At 39.3% G+C, this 22220-nt stretch overlaps 1 protein-coding gene across 1 annotated transcript in view; it reads left to right on the top strand.

Moving 5' to 3' along the window:
• The window catches only part of LOC113162053 (voltage-dependent T-type calcium channel subunit alpha-1I-like), a 108969-nt gene that overhangs the window by 39336 nt on the left and 47413 nt on the right, over positions 1 to 22220 (top strand). The window contains exons 5-9 of the mRNA XM_026360019.1: positions 2896 to 3055; positions 9550 to 9892; positions 10617 to 10709; positions 16319 to 16658; positions 16743 to 17149. Coding sequence (XP_026215804.1) covers positions 2896 to 3055; positions 9550 to 9892; positions 10617 to 10709; positions 16319 to 16658; positions 16743 to 17149 — 1343 coding nt within the window. The remainder of the gene's footprint in view (positions 1 to 2895; positions 3056 to 9549; positions 9893 to 10616; positions 10710 to 16318; positions 16659 to 16742; positions 17150 to 22220) is intronic.

Below are 22220 nucleotides of genomic sequence, written 5' to 3'. Positions count from 1 at the left end.
TTGACTGATTTCTTTCTCTATAATTTAACTTTTTATGTTTTATGACATTAAAAATTAAACTCTATAAACTTTGTCACTTTAGTGTACAAAAAGAAGCAAACAGTGCAGTTACAAAAGTTTGTGTTTCTAACTCCCATTACCTCCCTAATGGCTAACATTATTAATCTACAGCATGGACTTGCTTTCTTGGTTGCATGTGATGTTATGTTCAGCTCAGTCGGGAGGAAAAACAGTGATGAGTCATTTGAGTTTAAGCCGTGTTTACTGCTGTTATCTGGCATTTTAGCAGAGGTAACTTTAACATTTAAAAGGAAGATGGACTTTATTAGTTTATCTGTAGCACAGGCTGATGAGAATTATTTTGTCTGTAAATAAGTATAAGAAAGTTCCCAAATAGTAGCATATAATACAGAGAATAACTAAAACAAAAAGAATATTGGTTATTTATTGAGCAACATTTTAACAAGGCAACCATTAAGTAACTAAACTGAATTAACATTTAAACACAAGCACAATCTTTTCTCAGCTTAACCGAGTGCTTTTCTTGCCTGAACCCAACTCTACAGTCTACAGTTTCTCAATCCTACACATTTCTCACCCTTTATCCACCACGCCGACCCTCTTGCAACTTGACATAATTCTTATATGATTACATTTGCTACAAAAATATAATTATGCTTGCAGTTTGGTCTCATATGAATGTAATTTTCTGGAGACAGAGTTGCAATAAGGACACGAGGATTGGGTTGAGGTGGGATAAAAGAGAAGAAGAAGTAGGTAAGGAGGAAGAAAACGTGAGACAAAGAGAGACAAATGATGTTGGGAAGAAGGGATTTTCCAGCTCCATGAAGGATAGGAGAAGATGAACGAGAGGAAGAGAAGGATGATGAGACAAGAGATGCAGGGGTGCTCAGATGAGCAGGCTATTAGAATGATAGATAGAGCCGAGACGGCGAGTGTAAGAGATGTAGTGAATGATGGGGAGAATAGAGATAAAATGAGTGAGGGACAGAGAGGACAGAGGACTGGAGAGGGGACGGTGAGATGAGAAACGGGAGGTGATTAAATCTTAGAGGAAGAGAAGGGGTGAAACAACCCTTCCATTTTTATTTCTTGATGACATGCCACGGGATTGACAAGCAGTGCCGTCGCTATCGTAATAAATTTAATCTAAGTTTGAGACATAAATAAATTGTAATGTTGCAACTTCCCTTACGCCTTGAGATAGCAACTCCCACTTCCCCACTCCTGCCATGGTAATTGTTGCTGCTCATGTTAACCAGTGAAACTCTTTTCTAGCTACTGTATAACTAAAGTTAACAAAATGAACTGTGTCTCTTACTGTTTGGTAGAGGTGCCGTTTGAGAGCTGTCATAGTGAGACAGGAGCTGGACTGTCAAAGGTTGTGTTCACTTCAGATATAAGAAATGAGAGTTATTGGGGCGCTAATGGAAATGATTAATTAACCTGGTTCCCACTGACCACAGCTTCAAGGACTCTGCTTGTTTATTACATTACCCACAACCCCCCCAGGGACACGGTTGTATTAGCAGCCATGGTAACAGTAATCAGTTCATCCTCTCATTTACACTCCTATTAATCCTCACATGTATAGTTCTCCATCAAACTGCTGTATGTTCAGTTCAAGCTCAGTTCAACTCAGTATGATTTAATTCGATACAGATCAACACACCTGATTTGAATCTTTTTTCTCCAACATCTGTTTTTAATTTTTATTAAAATAGTTTGCCTTTACAGGCAGTGAGAGAAAACTGAATTCAGTACCCACAGTTCATTAAATATTATTAATAAAAAAGCAAACTGTCCCAGCTACCTGTTCACTAAAGGTCATATGTTGTGTTTATACCATAAGAATAAGAAATAATGGAGATCTTTTACCACACAAAACTTAAAATTTAATTTAACTTTTCATGTGGAACGTGCTTTGACACTTGAATATGCTTGTAATTATACTTCGCTATAACACTTGACAGAAAGATCTTAACTTCGAGGCAGCAAACCTGAATGAAAATTAATTTGTGTCATTCTCTTTTGGCCACATCTGTAAGTAAGTGCAGCATTTTTCTATGGAAATGTCACATCAAACACATATCAAGGTGTCCTTAAAGACAGTTTATCCTTTAACAAAGCCCCTGGAACAAGGTCTGGGGACCATCTGCTCGCTTACCCCTGATTAATCAGCTAAATGCTGTAATCATCCTCCATGTATTTTACAAAAACAATGTAACCCCTTTTATTTTTTGACATAGAGAGCAGAGCCAAACTAATGGTCCATGAGATCACAATTAGTGTGGAGATTAGGGATTGATAATAATTAATTAAGTAATTAGAATAGCGCTTATGTGGAGTTGTGTTACATTTCTGCGTGAATAAGAGAGTGGACGTTTTAACTGAGAATGAATATGGAGAAGAAAAGTTGGATAGTTGGTGGTTAGATTTTGAACATAACACATATCTGCACAAGATGCATCTTTAAACAAAGCAGACCAGTTTATCACAGGGCTGACATATAGAGACAGACAACCATTTATATTTATACCTGTGGGCAAATTAGAGTCACCAATTAACCTAACTGCATGTCTTTGAACTCTGGGAACAAAATGGAGTGCCCGGAGAAATCCCACACATGCAAAATGCATACAGAAAGGTCATAGGTCGACTGGCAGTTCTTCTAGAGAACAACAAAAATAAAGAAAACAAAGGGAAAGTTCAGCTTTCAAGAGGCTAGCCGCAACTTCAGATAGTCAATCCACCTCCTGGTGTGTTTGGACGTTTTAAGTTTTGTTATGAGAGCTGACATGAAGTATATTGAGAGTAGAGCTGTGTGGGATGTGTCAAAACATTAACGTTTTGTGTGTGAATGTCCCTCTTCAGGCATGCGTATCCTGGTGAACTTGCTGCTGGACACTCTGCCCATGCTGGGTAATGTCCTCCTTCTCTGCTTCTTTGTCTTCTTCATCTTTGGCATCATCGGTGTGCAGCTGTGGGCGGGGCTGCTGAGAAACCGCTGCTACCCGGAGGAGAACTTCACACTGTGAGTCACCACCCACTGCATGTGTGTGTGTCTGTGTATGTGCCCAACTGTATGAGGAATGTTAGGGTGAGACAACGTAATATAATGCTGAAGGATCTGTGTGTGTATAACATTATGTCATTAATTTGCCGATCCAGCATGTGTGTTCATGCACTAATTATAGCAGATGCTATGGTCATAACATGTTCTTTTATTTAAGTGTATCCTCTCATTACCTGCTCTCTCTTAGTTTGACTTTGGAAGATTAATTACATCATCTGTTTAACTTAGTGATATTACCATGGAGCAGGATGAAGGCTCTCTCCCTCTGTGTCGCTCTCGCCTTCTCTTTCTCTGATATAATGAGGCTGCAAACTCAAATTTGCAAAAAGCAAATGTCATTATCTCACAGTCAATTCTGCCACTTAATTAAAAAACTGACACTCTTTTTTTTTTTTTTGTCTCCCAACAACTTCTCTCCCCCACCTTCACCCAAACTGCCCTGCCCTTATTAATTTTATATTATTTGAACATATTTATAATAAGCTTCAGTGACTTCAAGAAAACCTCCAGTTAATGATGTACTTTTAAAAATAGTCTTCAATTCAACATTTAATAAAACAGAACGATCAGAGGAAGATAGCAACATGAATAAAAGCTAAATTATTTCAAAAGAAATGATAATTAAATTGCTCATGTAACCATGGAGGCCTTCAGTTTCAGAAACAGCTACAGAACAGTGGAGGTTAAGTGCAGTAATTGTGTATCAGTGCAGTCTAAGATATTTTTTCTTGAGCAACAACTTAAAATGTTCTGCTTCAATATTCTTAAGAGTTTATACAGTGCAAACTTGAACTTATAGATTTTCAGCAGACCAGAGATTAAAAACAATACTTGGTACCTAAGGTAGAAATTAAAGGAGTAGTTATGAGTTTGGTTAGTTGTACCCATGTCATGGGATTTAAAAACAGTTTCTTGAAGTCCCCAAAATGTGTCTGTAAACTGTCATGATGAAAAAAACGTGTAGAGTATGGTGACTGTAAGTCTAAACGTGCATAAACAGAAAAAAAAGCAGCGCACATCTAATTATACATATACATTATAAATATATCTACAAATGGTAGATTTAGCATAATATGGGCAGGTTAGCTGAACATGGAGGTCATGATTAGGAGATGGCAAAGCTGACTGTAGGTGGGAGACATGAAAATGCTGTACCAGCAGATCTCAGTCATGTGTTTTGTTCACCCTGAATTCTTCTCTAAGGGATTTTGCTGTGCTAACATACATTTAACACTGCGTCTGCCTTTGTTTGTAACACACAGTATTTCTATTTCAAATGGGAACTCCAGGTCTTTGTTAGTTAAACATACAACTTGACATTTCAGGTGTTTGAACAATGACAAATGCTGCAGGTGATGGTAAACCTGTTGATGTAGCTGATTGTGAATATGTGTGAACGGATTTAATGAAAGGGGGGGACGGGGTCTACAGAAGTGGCATTTACACAGGGCTTAGATTTCATTTTCACCCACTTTCACCAAATCGGCTTCTGATTTCTCATTTGAGAAGACAAAACTAAACCAACCAACCTGTTTTGCTGTTTTCTTTGTTCCCACAGCTGCTGTTAATTGGCTTGACTTTCACTTTGTATTATCTCAATTACCATAAGCACACTGAGTAATCATTCTCTGCTGTGTTAACACACACACACACACACATTCCTTTGCTCATCCTTGTTCCTAAAACATACTATGTAAGAATGTGTATTTATACGTGCACACACAGATCTCCCCCTCTGAAACATGGGCTCCACTGAGTATCCCCAGCACAATATATGGGGTTTCCGAGTATTATTATGACCCATCTATATCACAGTTTGGCAGCTTTATTCTCTGTATTCTTGATTTCTGTTTTCTTGTTGGTACTTACATGAAGATCTGATCACATTTTATGACAAATTAATGCAAAAAAACATGAAATTCCAAAATTCCAAGTTTTTCTTGCCACTGTATACCCAATGTGGGCTGAGAGAGACTCCAGTCCTTCGACCGTGACTCTCAAAGACTAGCAGCTTATATCTAATGCATGGATGGAAGCTTTGTATCTTAGTGTACGTGGGCTGATTATTTGGTGAAAGTTTCAAAAATTCAATTACACCTCTGTCATGTTGTTTCAGAGGAAAGCTTGCTAGAGCCTCGCTCTCTGCCTGTGTTCTTCAGCAGCACAGCGATCTCGCTTGTTTGTGTGTTCCTCTGTTTACTACATCTATTTGTGCAGAGAAGCAGAAGCAACAGCTGTCACTCAAATGTCAACATCCTTCCACTTCTGTCCCTAAAATTCAGCTCATAGTGATTTCATGCAGCTGGTTTTGATGAAAATCTCAAACTCCGTGAAAAAACATAATTCCTCTGCAACGGAACTTCATAGATATGAAGTAATGTTAAGGGTGAATGGTTTATACTGTCTATTCTTCTTTTTTCACATACATCACAATTAACAGGACTCCAGTGTTCAGATAAAATCTTGGTTGATTTGTCAAACGTATCTAGATGTGTGCGATTATAGGATGTTTTATTTAACCAGAGCTAATGTTGTTGATTTGAGCTCTCATGGTCGAGTCTGACTGAACCCGTTGTGTTAGGCAGTAAAGCCTAGATTAGCTTGAACACCTACAAAGCAGAGCTGTGAACAGTATTAGTCAAACAGTACCAAAGCGGGTAATCTCAGCTGTAATCAGTAAAATTGAATTTCACTTTTGAATGTCTTGATTATTGATGAGGCGAGCAATGTCAATACCAAAGATCTGAACATTACTGGAGCTCATATTGATCTTGGCCCTGGGAGGATATATTATATATAACGTTATTTTATTATTATTATTCTTTTCAATCCATGTAGGAAAATATTTGTGATTTTGCAAAATACATTATTTTTATAATAGCGCAGACAAAAATCCAGGATTTATAAAAAATAATAACAAACAGTTAAACAGTTTAAATAACAATGCTCTTTTGGAAAAATGCAGTAGAAAATGTTGATCTATTTAGTCACCTAGTTGCCATATAGAGCAACATAAGATCCTTTCTTCTTCAGATATCATTTTTTATTAGTCTCTAGTTTCCTGGGATGTTTCCTGCAAAAGAAAGTTTGTAATTTATCAAACATTGTGGGAAAATAGTGAAAGTTCTTTAAGTTATATCAGTTGAGTTTATAAACAGTGTGATTTGCCTTAAGGAATTACCTTGAAAATCTATCTTTCATATAACATATGTTTTGTACCTGAGTATTATAAGATAGTTGGTCAGTATGTGGGGAAACAAGTGGGACATTTAAATCATCACTGATTATTAGTGATTAATTCTAATTGTTATCATGTCCCCTGACAACAGCAAAAGATGGTAAGTCAGAATTGGTAGCTGGAAGCCTAACAAGTGTTGTTTGTTCCCAAATATCTCTATGATTAAGAGTACAGCTAATACCAGCGTGAAAACACAGAGCTCAGACAATAACTGGAACTCTGTCTGTGGTGAGCGAGCGCCCGGGGAGACGAAATCCTCAGCCAAGCGTTTGATTAGGCCGGCTTGGCTCCACGAAGGAGTGGGCTGGATGGTGGTTCACGCTGCCGAGCCCAGAGAGAAAATAATGATCTGATGAGAGGCTTTAGGGCAGGCCATTGCCATGGAAACCCATTCTGAGATGAGACAGAGAGGGGGGATGTAATTATGGGATGTCCTGACCCACCTGAATTAATTTCAGGACCGTTGTTCAGTGTCGGGGAAACATGCACAAAAAAACAATTTTTGTCACGAAGCTGATGCAAACCAGGTGTGATGGTTGCAACTCCGATGGCGGAGTTTGTCCAGGAGCATGAGCAGGTGTTAAAAAACACACACCTTTGGCTGAGGCCTCTGCTGTCAAGAGTCCAACGTTTCCTCAGGTGTGAAATGATTGCTGTGTGTCTGACACTGTCTATTGCCGAACATAATCACCTCAATATGCAGGGACACACTGCTGATGTCCAATCTCATAATGAGCTAGACTGTGATATCTGCTGTCACAGGATGCCGGTTCGGTCACATGCTGTGGTGGGGACTCGTGCATGAGGTGTGCTATGGGAAGACTAGAATAAGTGAGTGGATGGTCACATTTTCTAATGTGTACTTGCAACCTCGAGGCCGCTGGTTGAGATTTTATTGGCCCCATGAGGCAGTTTAATTCTATCATGACTGAGGAGAATTTGCAGAATCAGTTTGATGATGATAAACAATAAAAACTGAAGCCACTGACACCAGGGCTCCTTATTTATCAGGCGTCTCAGAATCATTTAGAGGAATCGTGCTGAATTTTAACCTAAGACTAATCCTCCTACCTCAGTGTAGGATATGAAAGGTTATTTATGAATCTTACCACTCCTACTTTCAGCGAGAAACATGACTGAACATCACTGTTTTATGACAATGAGAGCTGACAAGTACAAATTATAGTGGTGTGTTGTGGTTTTTATGACAGTTTAGACAACGGGAAACTGAAATACTGAAATCAACGACAGCTCTCTGTCTTTATGTTCATAGAAAAAAAACATAAGTAACAGAGCATAACACAGTTATTAAAAGCTGTAGTTATAGGCTTCATATTTATTATATTTCTGTAGCGGGGGAGGGTTTGTTGGAAAGCTGCTGTGTAGCCCTGCATTATCCTGACAAATCAAATTATGCCTACATCAAACATTTAGTAGCGTTAATAAAAATACAAGTTTAGGACCTCCATGGAGTGCGTGGGTCCAGGACAGTTTGTATATTAAAGGATCACATAGTTCAAATCTGTGTCCTCCCTCCTAGTGGGTCAGGCCAGCACCTTGCATGGCTCTGCTCTGCTCTCCTACATTTTAGTAGAGATGGGAGTAATTTCTGAAGTTACAAATGTTCATAAATTGCTCTTGCTCATACTTCTAAAAGTAGGACCGAAATTGCGTCACTCATGTTAATTTTGTCCACTTAGAGTAATTTCCTATTCTGAGACACTTAGTAAATATGGGCCCGGGTCAGAAATATCCAGAGCTTCACTGTAAATGTAACAGGAAAAAAAATAAATAAAATAAAAGCTGCATTTCCTTTGGAAAGTGGGTTTGACAAAAGCTTCTATTCAGCCCAGCACAATGCAGAAAGACAGTCAATGACTGATACAAAAGCCTGGAAGACGCACTGACTGAGAGACAGGGTAGTGCTCACAATGCTGCTTCTATCGAGCCTTCTCAAATACCAGGTCAGATGTAATTGCTAACCAACGTCTGCATTCATCTGTATCTCTTTCTCCGCTCTGCCCTTTAAATAGCAACCCACTCTCAGATTAAAGGGAGACCTTTGCTGCTCTCTGTCTTTAAGCCTCTACCTTGCTCTTTTTGTAATGGCAAGGCAAACACCTTGACTCACACGTAGTACTCCTCTTTGTTTTTCTTCTACCCGTCTTCCCGTTGCCACTTTCAGTTATTGATTCAAGTTTAATGCTTCTCGTCTTTTCCTTTTTTTCTTGTCTTGCTTCATTACTGCATTTTTCTTGTTGACACTATGGCTGCTTCTTCTCTCATCTCTGACTTTCTTTCTTACCTTAATGTCTTTGTTTATATGACATTTAGCTTTTTTGCTTTTAGAATGCATATTTTTTTTTATTTTATCATTTCTTGTTTTGATATTTCATTTGATTTTCATTTGCTTTCTTTTCCTAAGCTCATCCTACAGTATCTACTGCCTCTATTTCTCAGCTTCTCTCATTGTCTTTTACTTATATTTTTGAATGCAAAAGTTCAACTTGGCAGTCCCAGTGGAAGTCATTTAATGTAGATATTATCAATTTACTGTCATACTTTTATAGCTCAACAGAATTTATTTTCATTGATTTTATTCCAAAACCTAGAAAGTCTCAAAGTCAAAAGCTGATCCTGTGTCTGTCCCACTGTAAAAGCCCTAACACACCAAGTCAACCACAGCAAAATAACACTGATGGAAACAGACTCACCAAATTCCTTGCCTTGCTCTAAGTTGCCTCATCTTATCTGTTAACGGTTGCAGTTTCAACTCCTTTCAACTTTTATGAACTACAGCTGGCATCAGTCTTCCCACTGGCAGACAAATAACTCCATCAATTCTTCATGTTTGTCATACAAAGAACAGCACAGAAGGGGTTAAACTATGATTTTCATGCCTCATATACCTGTAAAAATAATCTTAGAGTGTTAAGAGTCTGTTTTTTTTCTTCTGTAAGAGAAACAGAGTCTGCAAAGGGTAAAAAGTAAAAAATAACTACTAGCAACACATTCTCATCTAACAGTCAGATAATGATGCTTCCTGATGCACTGTAAGTCCTTTAGCATCTCATGTAGACAGTACATGTATCCTATAACGTCACCATTTGAGTTTTCCTACAACATAAAAAGATATTTTATAACTAGACTAGCTCTCCAAATATGTTTTTTCTATACTACTGTATTCTCCACCTTCTTCTTCTGACCCTTCCAGGACTACGGGAATCAGCCTGCCTCGGCCTTACTACATGGCCGACGAGGATGATGAGCGGCCCTTTATTTGCTCCCTGCCAGTTGACAATGGCATCATGTCCTGCTCTGATGTCCCGGCGCGCCGCGAAGGAGGCAGGACGTGCTGTCTGGACAAAGATGACGCCCTGTACCGCCAGTCGCTGGGCCTGAGCCCAGAGCCTCTGGCCAATGGCAGCGTGAGTGTGGCCGGGCTCTGTGTCAACTGGAACCAGTACTACACCAGGTGTCATACTGGGCACAGCAACCCCCACAAAGGAGCCATCAACTTTGATAACATAGCCTATGCCTGGATTGTCATCTTTCAGGTGGGAATTTAAGAGCAATCCACAAACCATACTGTTTAGTTTTAGTACTATAACTGCCCTGTAACTACTGAATAATCTACTGCATTTTCATGGTTCATGACAAAGTATAAATCAGATATCAGTGTTCAAAGTTGGCTCAAGGAGTTAGACAAGCAAGTTGCACCATAACTGCTGTAAAGATCCTTTTGGTGGCACTGAACCATTGTACACAATGTTAAATAAATAAATAAATATCCTTATTTCCTTTCTTGCACAGAGTTACATTAAAATAAAAAATCAATACCACCGTCATTCCCATCTGTTAAATATCAGGCTAAAACCAGCAGCAGCTTAGCTGAGCATAGCACAGATCTGCAAACAGGAGGAGCTCGCCTGGCTTTGTCCAAAGTAAGAGCACCTCTAGAACTAACCAACTCCTCATATCTCATTTGTTTATTTCATAAAAAAACAAAATGTTTAAATGAGATATTAAGTTATTTTCCTGGCCAAAAGGAATTGTCCAGCAACTAGACTCCAGTAAATCACAATGTATCTAAAAAAGATGCAACCCCCCATAAAATAGCTAGTTGTCAACAATATGCTTTGGTTTTGTACAGAATAAACATAATGACAGAAAAAAGCACATCATACATAATGTCCAGCTGTTAACAGGACAATTTCAATCCTCAGAGCGAACTACCTGTGGATGCCGGTACTTACTTTCTGTCATCTGTTTTCTTGACAGGTGATCACGCTGGAGGGCTGGGTGGAGATCATGTACTATGTGATGGATGCTCATTCCTTCTACAACTTCATCTACTTCATCCTGCTGATTATTGTGAGTCACACATGTTCAAGCTACCACATACACATCCAGATATCTGCATTTATCTCTATATTCTGTATCAGATAATACTCAAAAAAGTTTTAAATCGAATTTTTAATGTTAGTACATTAGGCTCCTGAGATGCCGTCCCACTTGAAGTTGATGGTAATACTGTAGATGCTCGCTAATAGTGAAGTTGTGGTTTCTGGAGTCAGACAACTTGAACACTTTTACATTTCCGGTTGTTGCCAAGCTACACATGATGGCAGTGAAACACTGTCATGTCACGTGTCTCTCTCTCACCTGCATACCTATGCACACACACACACACACACACACACACACACACCAGACTGTCGGTTCGATAGTGAAAGCTGAGCTGAAATCCCTGAAGAATCCTCTCTTTGTTCTGAAAAAAAAAGCACCTTCTAATTCGAGCTTCTCTGTGTGTGTATATATATTGTGATGGTGCATGTGTGTCTGTGTTCTCCTTGGTATATTTCTTTTTAGCCTGTCAAAGAGTATGTGTGCGAAAGTCATAATGCAGTGTGACTGGCAGTCCCAGTTCCTTCCCTAACCCAGGGGCTGTCTTGTATTTTATTATACTTTTAATTGCCTGCCTTCAGATTCAGACACAAGCTTCTCTCTGCCTCTATTCTCCACTCCCTGTGTCTCATCAACACCCTCTTTCTTCTTTAACCCTTCATCTCCTCTTCCTTTACTCCCAACATCTGTCTGTCTCCTTAAATCTGTCAGTCTGTGCTCCCTGCCACCCGACCTTTCTTAGAGTTTCCTGCCATCTATCAATCCTCAAGTCTGCTCACCCGTACCCTCCGTGTCTCATTCTTTTCCTTAACCTCCTTTCTTCCCCTCTTTCCTTTTATCTCTACCACCTCCTGACTCCCTTCATCCTGCCTTCATTTTATCTCCCCTTTCTCACTGAGCTGTATACTGAGCATCATTCATGTATCTGCCGCTCTGTTCTTTGTTCTCAGTCGCACAGAAACACTCACACACACTTACAGATATACGTCAATTTATTTACTCTCAGACAGAAAAGGACACATTCCCATGCTCTGTTCCACATTTGATGTGGGGTGGTATCTTCTACATCAAGCCCTTAAAACTGTCTCACTATGAACAGTTGCCTTTTGTTGTGAACACTTGACTGAGGAGGGGATGGAGGGAGGAGCTGAGAAAGAAGGAAAAGGAGAGGGTATAAATGATGGAGAAGAGGAGTTGAACGTAAGAAAAAACATGGTGAGTGAGCTTAAATGATAGAGAAGGAAGAGATGGATGAGGTATGGCCAAGAGACGGATGATTGGAGGGATGAAGAAGTGAGATCAGGAGGTGGTGGTGATGGACTGGAATGTCATAGCATGAAATCACAGAGGGGATTGGAGGAGAAGGGAGCGGTGGCAAATGTTGGAACATGTTGGTACCTCTCTTTGATCCTAAATGAAATGTTATTAATTAGCTGGAATCCCTCAGCATGTCCTCTGGGCTCACGTGTTTGAAGCTGACATACTGATCACAGCACCAGGTTTAAAAGTGGGTCACACAATATGCTTTAGAATTAAAAGCTTCAGTAGTAAGGCAAATCAAAGGAAAGGCAAGTTTATATAGCATATGCTGTACATTGAATACAATACACAGTATTAATTGTTAAAACCTAAACAAGACAGACCCCATTTATTAAATAACAAAAACAAAACAAAACATAAAAGTCTCAAATCTCATTCTTGTTAGTCCCGCCCCCTGTATCAAAAGATTAAAACTTAAAAAATAAGATCTGAATCTGAAAATCTGAAACTGTAAAAAAATAAAAATAAAATAGTAAAAATATAAAAACTGAAAAATATTATTAATTATTTATTAACAGAAATTCCCAAATTTTCCAAACTTAAATTTGTATTGAAAAACTTATTTACTTTTTATTTTTTTATAGGTTTCAAGCTCACTTATTTTTATAGGTTATTTTTTCTTTCAAATTGACACTGTACAATATAAGACCCTGATTTACCTGCTTGTAGTTGTTGTATATTTGTCCTTTTCCTTTTGACAGTTGGGTTCTTGTTTACTTTCTTATATGTTTCAAGGCTTCTCTCACAAACAGACTTAGTCCTACTGAAGGAAAGTGATTTAAACATTATTATTCACATGGTAAATTTGCACTTGTCCTCATCTCACTGGCAAACAGATGAGGAGACTTTGAGACTTTTAATTATGTTTTCTTTAATACTGCATGACACTAAGAAGAGATGGAAGACAGAAAGCAACTGGGACATAGGAAAAGAGGGAGACGAGAGAGAACGGGGATCTGGTTGTATATAGATGCTTTGACAGTTTCACACACGTAACATTAATGCAGATTAACTGTGTTGAATTGAGACGAGAGAGAGTGAGAGGATGAAGAGTGAGTGAGAGAAGGTGCAGAAGGGAGCGGGACAAAAACAATGATGACAGAGAGAGAATGACAGATGGAGAGACAGATGAAAAAGCGAGATGAAGATGGAGAGGGTAAGAGAGATGCTGTTTGCTGATTACCATCATGTAGAGCCATTTAGACAAGAGGACTCTATGGAATTAAAAGCTTTGCATGGAAAGTAGCTTGGCCCTGCAGAATTAAGGTTTAACATCCGGAAATACTAGCTCCAACCTGTTTTGTTACAGAGCTGCACAGTGTGGTAAGCCACTTGAATTAACACTGTTTAAGCTCCCTGTTTGCCCCAGCTTATACCTGATATTACACAGTGAGTGGATTCAAATGTTATCACTCCTGTAATTATGTTCTATTATTGTCAGACAGTATCTATCTATAGGCCCAAAGGTGCAGATCATCAACATGTATTATAAGTATACAAAAGACAGCGTTATGTCAAATTTCTTTCATTGCAAATCAACTTTAACTGTATTAGCTGAATTTCAAACTAACATTTAGAGTAACTTATATATGTGCTACATTTAAAAGTCAAAACAGCACATCACTGGAGCTTAACTACAATATTAAAAAAGCTATCATTGATGTCCACTGTGAGGTTAATCTGTTATACATTTGTCTTGAACACCTACATGTAAATTGCCCTTTGAAGCAGCTGTGACAATGGTAAATAGACAACAATGAAAGCATGTATTGGATCCCTGTTAGTTTAATTTTAACTGCAATATGTTCTAATCTCTTGAATTCTTCTCATTTTGCATTGTAGATTTATCAGAGTCTGTTTATAACATTGAGGAGTTGTGGGTGTTAATCAAACCAAAACAATGAGCAAGAAAAGGCTTAAAGGTTCTGCAGAGCTGGAGAAATGGTGACAGCTCCCTCTGAATTTATGTCCACACACACACACACACACACACACACAACATCCATCTTTAACATTAAATCTACTTGATTATTTATTATATATTTAGCTTTAATATTTTGGAGTCATGGTAATTCTTTGTGAAATGAAAAAATGTGGGGGTTTGTACTCATCCTCAAATTCACGCACAGTTATTGCCTCTCTATTACACACACACACACACACACACACACACACACACTAATCTAATTGTATTTCTGCAGCTCCAGCAGAGTGTGAGTATAAATATTTGATGGTATCAGTGAGGGTGCTGAACGGGTGCTGGGACCCACTGCCTCCCTTTCAGTCACGAGTCCTGCAGAACCAGCCAGTCTGACCACAAATCTCTGCTGTGGATCAATGAAGAGCAGCTTTACACACACACACACACACACATTATATCCCACATTGCCATAGTCTTTGTCACCAGGGTTCAGATGCAGAGCAAAAGAGGGTTATCAGGCTTCGCAATCACTATTGATCACAGCCTAGAGAGCATTAGACTTCCTCCTCCTCTTTGCCTTCTCTCTTTCCCTCTCCTCCTCTATTCCACATCAGTTCTGCTTCTCAGGGTGACCTTGCCCTTCTTCTCTTTTTTTCTCTCTCCTCCTGTATGTTTTTCACTTACTATCTCTTATAAAGAGAGTGAGCCTTAAACCTTAAACATGCGAGACTGCAGCATAGCATGCTTTTCAGTTTTCTGACACGCACATATAAATACATAAATAAATAAATAAATAAGCATTTGCTGCAACAGAGATTATTTAAGTTAGCCTTAAACCTTATTTGTTATTAAGTCTCACAAGATTTTCTTCTGCTAGCAGCCATTTCATTATTGATCAAGGACAGCCAAGTTTGAGGTCAAGTTTCAGTGAATGCAGTCATCTCTGAACGTTTTCCAAAAACAAATCCCAGGATTTAGGCAAACGTTTCAGATAAAGTTGAGTTGCAGCACGAGGTTAGGCTTGGCCTTTGGCATAGATTCTTTGACATTGTTGATCCCTTCAAAATGTGTCCTATCCATATTACAAAGGAACTACAAACAAAGCTTTTGGAACATATCTAAACTTCATGAAGTCCTCAACCCTCAAAGAGGGGAGAGGAAAAAAAAGTGTATAGATGACCAACAACAGACAGCACAGCTTGACAGCCATCTGCTGTCACAGTAGTCACAAGTAAAATTACATATTAGCTCTGTCGTATATATATATATATATATATATATATATATATATATATATATATATATATATATATATATATATATATATATATATATATATACGAAAATAATGTCCAGACAACTTGGATAAATAAGGTTGTGCGGGAGGTTTACTATGTTTACGAAACACAGTTATCTAATAACATCACAATGTCAGAATTTGTACTTTTGAAATGATTCCTCTGTCTCTGTTTTAATTAAGGTGTCACATTATTAATGATCGTAAAGTCTCATTCCATGAACACAGAACATTTCAGATTTTGGCTAGTGTGGTGTTAATCAAATCTAAATTCTGTGTTATGTTTTGTTATGAGGTTCTCAAGTAATCGTATAGTAGGTGTTTCCCCCTCCTAACACTGTATATACTGTAATGTATGTGTTCGCTTGTTAACAAACTCGGTGACTTAGGTGTTATCAAATGGTGAACCAAGATGCAGATCAGGACAAAGGAGGTTGTGTTAAAATGATTTGAAAACAAAAGAGGGAGAACACAAAAGGGAAGCAGAGACCAGACATACAATTACTCTGAACAGAGGAAAACAACACGAGGAGACAGCAGATGAAAATAAACTAACGAATGGTGAACGGCTAAACTACCAGTTCAGTGAAAACACAGCGGCTTTGTTTGGAACCATATTGTGTTATGTGTTATGTTTGCAGTTGTCCAGCCAAGTGGGCTAACAGGCTACAGCTAGCAACTGTTACACTACACTGGCCTCAAGACGCTTTACAGAGAGTTTACTGTATTCAGTGTGAATAGCTGGCAGATACTGACCATTAACAGATCAGATTATGGGTCCACAACTACTTCATGCCAAATGTTTGCAAGTGTTGCAGATAAATAGCTTTGTATCATAATAAGGCTTTGGAACTGATTTTTTTGATCATTGTTTGACAACGATATAATATTTTCTCAGATCACATCATACATCACTAAGTACTGTGAATGTGAATTTCAGGACTTACTCCGGAGTGGTCAGCACATGAAACATCATTTAACAGTCCGTCAGCATTCACCAGTAAACTTTCAATTATTGTGTGACTGTCATCCTCTCAGGTCGGTTCCTTCTTCATGATCAACCTGTGCCTCGTGGTTATCGCCACTCAATTCTCAGAGACCAAGCAGAGGGAGCACCAACTGATGCAGGAGCAGCGCGCACAGTGCTCATCCTCTTCCACTCTTGCCAGTGAACCTGGGGACTGCTATGAAGAGCTTTTTCAGCTGGTCTGCCATGTTCTCCGTAAAGCCAGGAGACAAACTGTTGCCCTTTTCAACACCCTGCGAGGGAAACCTCGTGGTTTTCGGGGAGTCGGCAGAGGTAGAGGGGGTGGAGAAGGGAGGGAGAGGAAGGCCAATGGAGAGGGAGGACGCAAGCGGAGAGCAGTATTGAAGCATGGTGGTATGTAACAGTAAAAACATTTAAAGATCGTTCTACTAAGATGTATGGTTAAATCAATTACATCCATTTTCACATTTTCAGGCTCCCTCTGTCCACACCACAGTAAGTCTGATCATACCTCACCTGCTGAACCCATGGCCATCGCTGCCACCTCTGCCACAGAAGGTTGCCCTCAGTGTGCCACAGCCTTGTCGCTCACTGACGGGGTTGGACCAGTTCGCAGTGCAGCCAGTGGGGAAGCAGAGGAAGGAGCTGTGGAAGAAACAGACAGGGAGGGGGGACGATCTGGTGATAAGGACAAGGGCAAGAAAGGCCAGGATGGTGCAAGGACCCGTGTGGGCTGCAATCCTAAGAAGCAATGCAAGGAGCTGTGGCACGAGACGAGAAAGAAGCTTTGGGGAATAGTGGAGAGCAAGTACTTCAACCGTGGCATCATGATCGCGATCCTGATCAACACCATCAGCATGGGAATCGAGCACCATGAGCAGGTAAGAAAAGCATTTGTTACATTAGCTGCGTTTCAGATGTGTCTATTTCTGGGTGTTCATGCATCATATTCCGATTTTAAAAAATCAATTGTTGCAACTTAACTTCTTTTCCCGAGGAATGAGGTATGAAATGTCATCCCATCCTGTATCCTCCATCGTAAAGGCAGGCAACCTGCGGTGACATATGTCCAGCCCCACATGCACATATAAAGCACTGTTACCACAGTTGTCGCCTCAGTTTGACACCAGCACGGTGTTGTAACTTGTTGCTCTCCTTCAGGGAACAGAAGTTGGGTCATAACCATTTGTTCCCTTTTAGTTGATTTACTCATCACAACACACAGAGTATAGGACTTTCAATCACGCCCAGCCGGGAAGCCATCAAACCCCAGGGGTAATCTCCAAGCTATTCTACAGCATCATGGAACCAGCAGACACTGACAGGGCTGTTACATCCATATATTATAACCAGACAAAAGTGTGTGAAGAAGACCAGCTGGCTGCTGAACAAATGTCATCCACAGCTACGCATGTAAACAATGCCCATGATGGTGCCACACCACTGGTTGAATGTGTCCTCAACTCCTGAGGCAATGGGAAACCTGTGCTGCTATAATCCAGTCTAGGCTCCACAATACAGTGGAGAAATGTTAATACTAGTTAGTACTCATTGTGGGTAGGACCATTAGCAAAACTCACCTCAGGACATACAGCCTGAATTGCACTTCCTCTTAAAGAGACGTTTCATGCATGTTGGAAGGACTGTTTTTTGTATGTTAAGCTAATGCTCCTACCAAACTAAGAGCACAAGTTTATGAATGGAGAAAAATAAAGTATGTGCCTGTTCAGTACTTTCTAGATGCGTCAGCTACAGCTTGTCTCTCTGCTTACATTGTTTAGGAGAGAACCAATCTGTGGTTTTCCTTTTCTTTTCCTTTCACTCCTCCACAATGTGGACCTTTTATATTGTTTCACCCACACATCCATCTTTACTTTTTAAATCTTTTCATCCTTCTGCTTTTTTAATGCCTGTCTAATGTGAAGTCCCAGCAGGATAGACAGGATGTCCGCACAGTTTTGGCATGGCCACCAGAACATTACAACACCTTTGGTTCAGATCACACTCGCCAAGATCTCCAAGCAATAAAAAATGAGACTCTGTTTTATTTTAACTTGTACTTTTTTCTCTGTTTCTCGTCGTTCTCTGTCACTCTGCTTTGTGCACTCTTTGTCTTTCTATCAATATTTCTGGCTCTCGCTATACCATCGCCCACTCACGCCTGCCACCGCCACAGTGGTGGGTCGTCTCTCATCTCAGGGGCGGCTAAAAATAGAGGCAGACAGAACGAGAGAGGCAGAGAGAGACTTTGTTCCTTTAATGGGAAGGAAATGGCGAGCTAGGATGTCTGTCCTTCCACAGTAAACTGGAGTCATGCCTCCTTCTGTTTGAACAGTGGTATTAGAGGCTTTATTTGTCTCATCACTCTGATCTTCATCCTGTAGAGAGGTGCTTACACCTGCCACCTCACCTGTGGTCTCTGGTTCTGTTATTGCCGGGACAATAAATAAGCAATGTGGGGAAATGTGCACTAAATGCGCCTGTAAATTTCAGGGTTATTATATAGCCCACTAGCTATATTGACATATAACCACACATCATTTGGAGAGCATATGGGATTCCAAAACAAACTAGTTTGTTGGCAAAAGCGTGTGAGATGTGTTTTTTTTTTTTTTTTTTTCTTTCTTATAGTTAATTTAATTTTGGAGCATGCACTTTTTTTGTAATAACAATAACACATAGTTTTCTCAACTCACATGATCACAATTTAAATAAAGTAAAGCAGTTCCTCGACATTCATGACTATGCTTTAAGTGAAATTTAGTGATTATAGCGGCACTATGTTCTGATGCAACATATTTTTGAATCAATTAATGCTACGGGGTGTTTTGCGTTGGTGGTGGACATAAAAAGTGCCCTGTGCGACTAGACTCCCAAGTTTGACTACAGAGCACTTCACGGGTCAGGATTTTGTTTAACAGTAAATAAACATGTTTTGTCCAAAATTCTCTGTGTTGAGCCAGACACCAAACTTTAATGAAGGAAGGTGAGTGGGAACCTTTTCTTGATATGTTCAGTATCAAAATACTGCATTTGAAAATTGCCATTCATATTCACACGTTTTATAGAGAGTAATGGAGCAAGTGGTACCAAGTAGATTGTTCTTGACATTATAAATATAGTCATAATTCTTTGGACACAGTTGTCACAGCCATTCTGCCACTGTCACACATTAGAGGCCACATTGGCATCATGCGTATTACTCAAAATTCAAGGCTATATCCCCAGTGGAACAGAGTGGATTGCTCAAGTGAGAAGACACTTCAGAGAATTTAACAGCTGTTTGAGAATTAATAATGCAACAGTGTGACGGGCACTTTGGAGATTTGACAAGGATGGATGGAGATCAATCCACACTGCTAAATGCTTTCTCTTTCTCTGACAAAATGTCAAGATTAAAACTGAGGGAAACAACCATATTGATGTTGCAGGAAAAACCACAGTCAACACCCACAAACACAGTCTAGATTATGTAGCGATGGCCAAATAAACTGAAATCACCCAACAGCTGTAATTAGATATTTTAGGAAATCAAATGAACAGCAAGTGGGTCAGCACCTGAATTTAATAAATATATCAGATTTCTAAAAATAAAGATATTACAGATTCCTGTGATTTCCATTAGCACATGAGTGATTAGTAATAATGCCAGAGCACCAGGGTTGTGTTATTTACTATCACAGAATTGTTACATGGGAAAAGTGAAAAGGCATGGCAATAACATGGGTCGGAGTCATTCATCAGATGCTAAAAGCGTTAGTAGAGTAGTAAAAAGCTAAAAAGATGAAGCTTTTCCAGAAAGTTTCATCTTGGGGACCACCTACAAAATGGTTTTACCATAGTTAAAATCAAGCTTTTGTTGACTCTTGATATGAAGGAAACTACACATTCAAGTGTCAGCCACAACCTCCTCCACCTCCACCTCCACCTCACAGCAGCTGTGTTGTGGAATCCTGGAGGCCTGTAGGTGAGGATGTGCTTGTCCAGATAGAATATGTGATAAAACTGCATCATACAATATGCACTAGTCCTTGGTTCAAATACTGTATATAGTAGTTGTTATCAACATAAAGATGCCTGTCTGGTAAACTGGTTTTAAGCATTTGTATTCACAGTAAGAACATTTTAGTGGATATATTGTCCAGCAGGTGCAAGCACACTGCATCAGTTTGCATTCACTATGTTAGCATTTAAGAATTTAGCATCAGATTTATTTTTTTAATTTGTTTTTTATTTCTTTTACTTTTTATTTAGTTCACTTTTGTCCACTGTGTTTAATCAATTGTGACATCAAATCCCTGATCTGTTTATTTTATTCCATACATCAGCTGATTAGTCTACAGATCTGTTCCCAGGTCTGCAGTAATGAGACAGCAGTAATAGATCTCAGGGGGCTGGCAATGATGTTCGGCTGGTCTGCAAACAGTGGACATCGTTACAGACACTGGTGTTCATGCATCATTAGTGCGTGTTTTCACACTGCTAAACACTCATTATTACTGACACACACATATACGTGCAACAGTACTAACAGACACACATGCGCACATGTAGACATGTAAATGCAAAAAGAGTTCTCATTGATTCTGGGATGGTAAAATGTCAAAGGCGTCATTGCTGGAGTTACAAAAGACCTCTGTGGAATAGTGTTGTGCTGGAACTTATGATTGTGCCAAATTTAGACCCTTGTGTGTGTGTATGTGTGTTCTGAGTAAAGCTAGACAGAAACAGAAATACAGAGGGATAAGAACACAAGTAATGTTACAGTATAGGCAGCTCAGAAGGCAGACATTGATTTGCATTAGCAAATGTGTGAGTGACAGCAAAACAAACTGAAATATATTATAAAGGCATATGGTGGAAGGCAAAACTATATCTAACTGTTCCTGCCAATGTTCAAGTGCTAACAAGACTGAGTGGACTGCCAGTGTGTTCAAGTGCTAATTTTATCACTCTCACAGCAATTAACAATTGCTTTGCTGGCGTAACTTCAGGACTGCATTGAAATACCACATCATAGCTCACCATTTCTTCTTTCATTAGAAAATAAAGTGAAGAGAGTAAAATGATTAACCCGTTTTTAATGTTGGTGTCTGCAACATCTATAAGTGATGACAAAGTGTGTTATGTATAGTTTATCTGCTACCTGCTGTCGTGGTGGAATGAAGTGAACAGTACGGATGTGGACTAGCAGAGCGGAGAATGCATTGCATAATATCTGACATGTATCTGCAGCTAACCAGTAGTTTTCTACTACTCCTTGCTGGAGTTAAGGCATGTGTTTAAGTGCACATGTGTGCGTTTGTACTCATCCTTGCCCTTTTCCTCTAATCAATTTTGAGCATTTGATCCATGGTGAGTAAAATGGCTGACAACTAGACAAAGCAAGCCAGATCAATACATAGACGGAGAGAAAGCAAGAATTCATCTGTGTGGAGTCTTTTTTTTTTTTTTTTTTTTTTTTCTTGCCAGAAACATATTCATCTTGCTGTCTGTGTTCATAGTATTGTTATTTGTGGATGTACTGTATTACCAAAGTGACCACAATGTTCCTACACGTAGCGTCCACATTTTATTTCATTCCTTGCAGTACTGCTTCTCATTTGTTCCTCTATTACCCTGCCTCATCTCATTTCCTTTTCTCCTGTTTTCTTTAAATTGTATTTCTGCTGTCAACGTTCTGTTGCAGTTCTATTCTAATCTACCTCAACTTCAAATTAACAGCTGTGTCTTTTTTCATCTAAAGACATGGCTGTATGGGATGGCAAACTGACCAGCTGGTGGATAGGTTGGACTGTTTGACTTTTCCTGTCAAGTCCATGTTTTTATTTGTCAAACATTTCATCACAGGTGACAAGAGGTCAAATCTCTGTCAACATTCAAAGTGAAATAAAAACAATTAAGCTAATCCAGCTTTGGACACATTATGAACTTTATACTGCAGCTACAAGT

The sequence above is a fragment of the Anabas testudineus genome, chromosome 1, assembly GCF_900324465.2.
Source record: "Anabas testudineus chromosome 1, fAnaTes1.2, whole genome shotgun sequence".
In the NCBI taxonomy this organism is placed as follows: Eukaryota; Metazoa; Chordata; class Actinopteri; order Anabantiformes; family Anabantidae; genus Anabas; species Anabas testudineus.
This window is presented reverse-complemented; position numbering and strand designations above follow the sequence as displayed.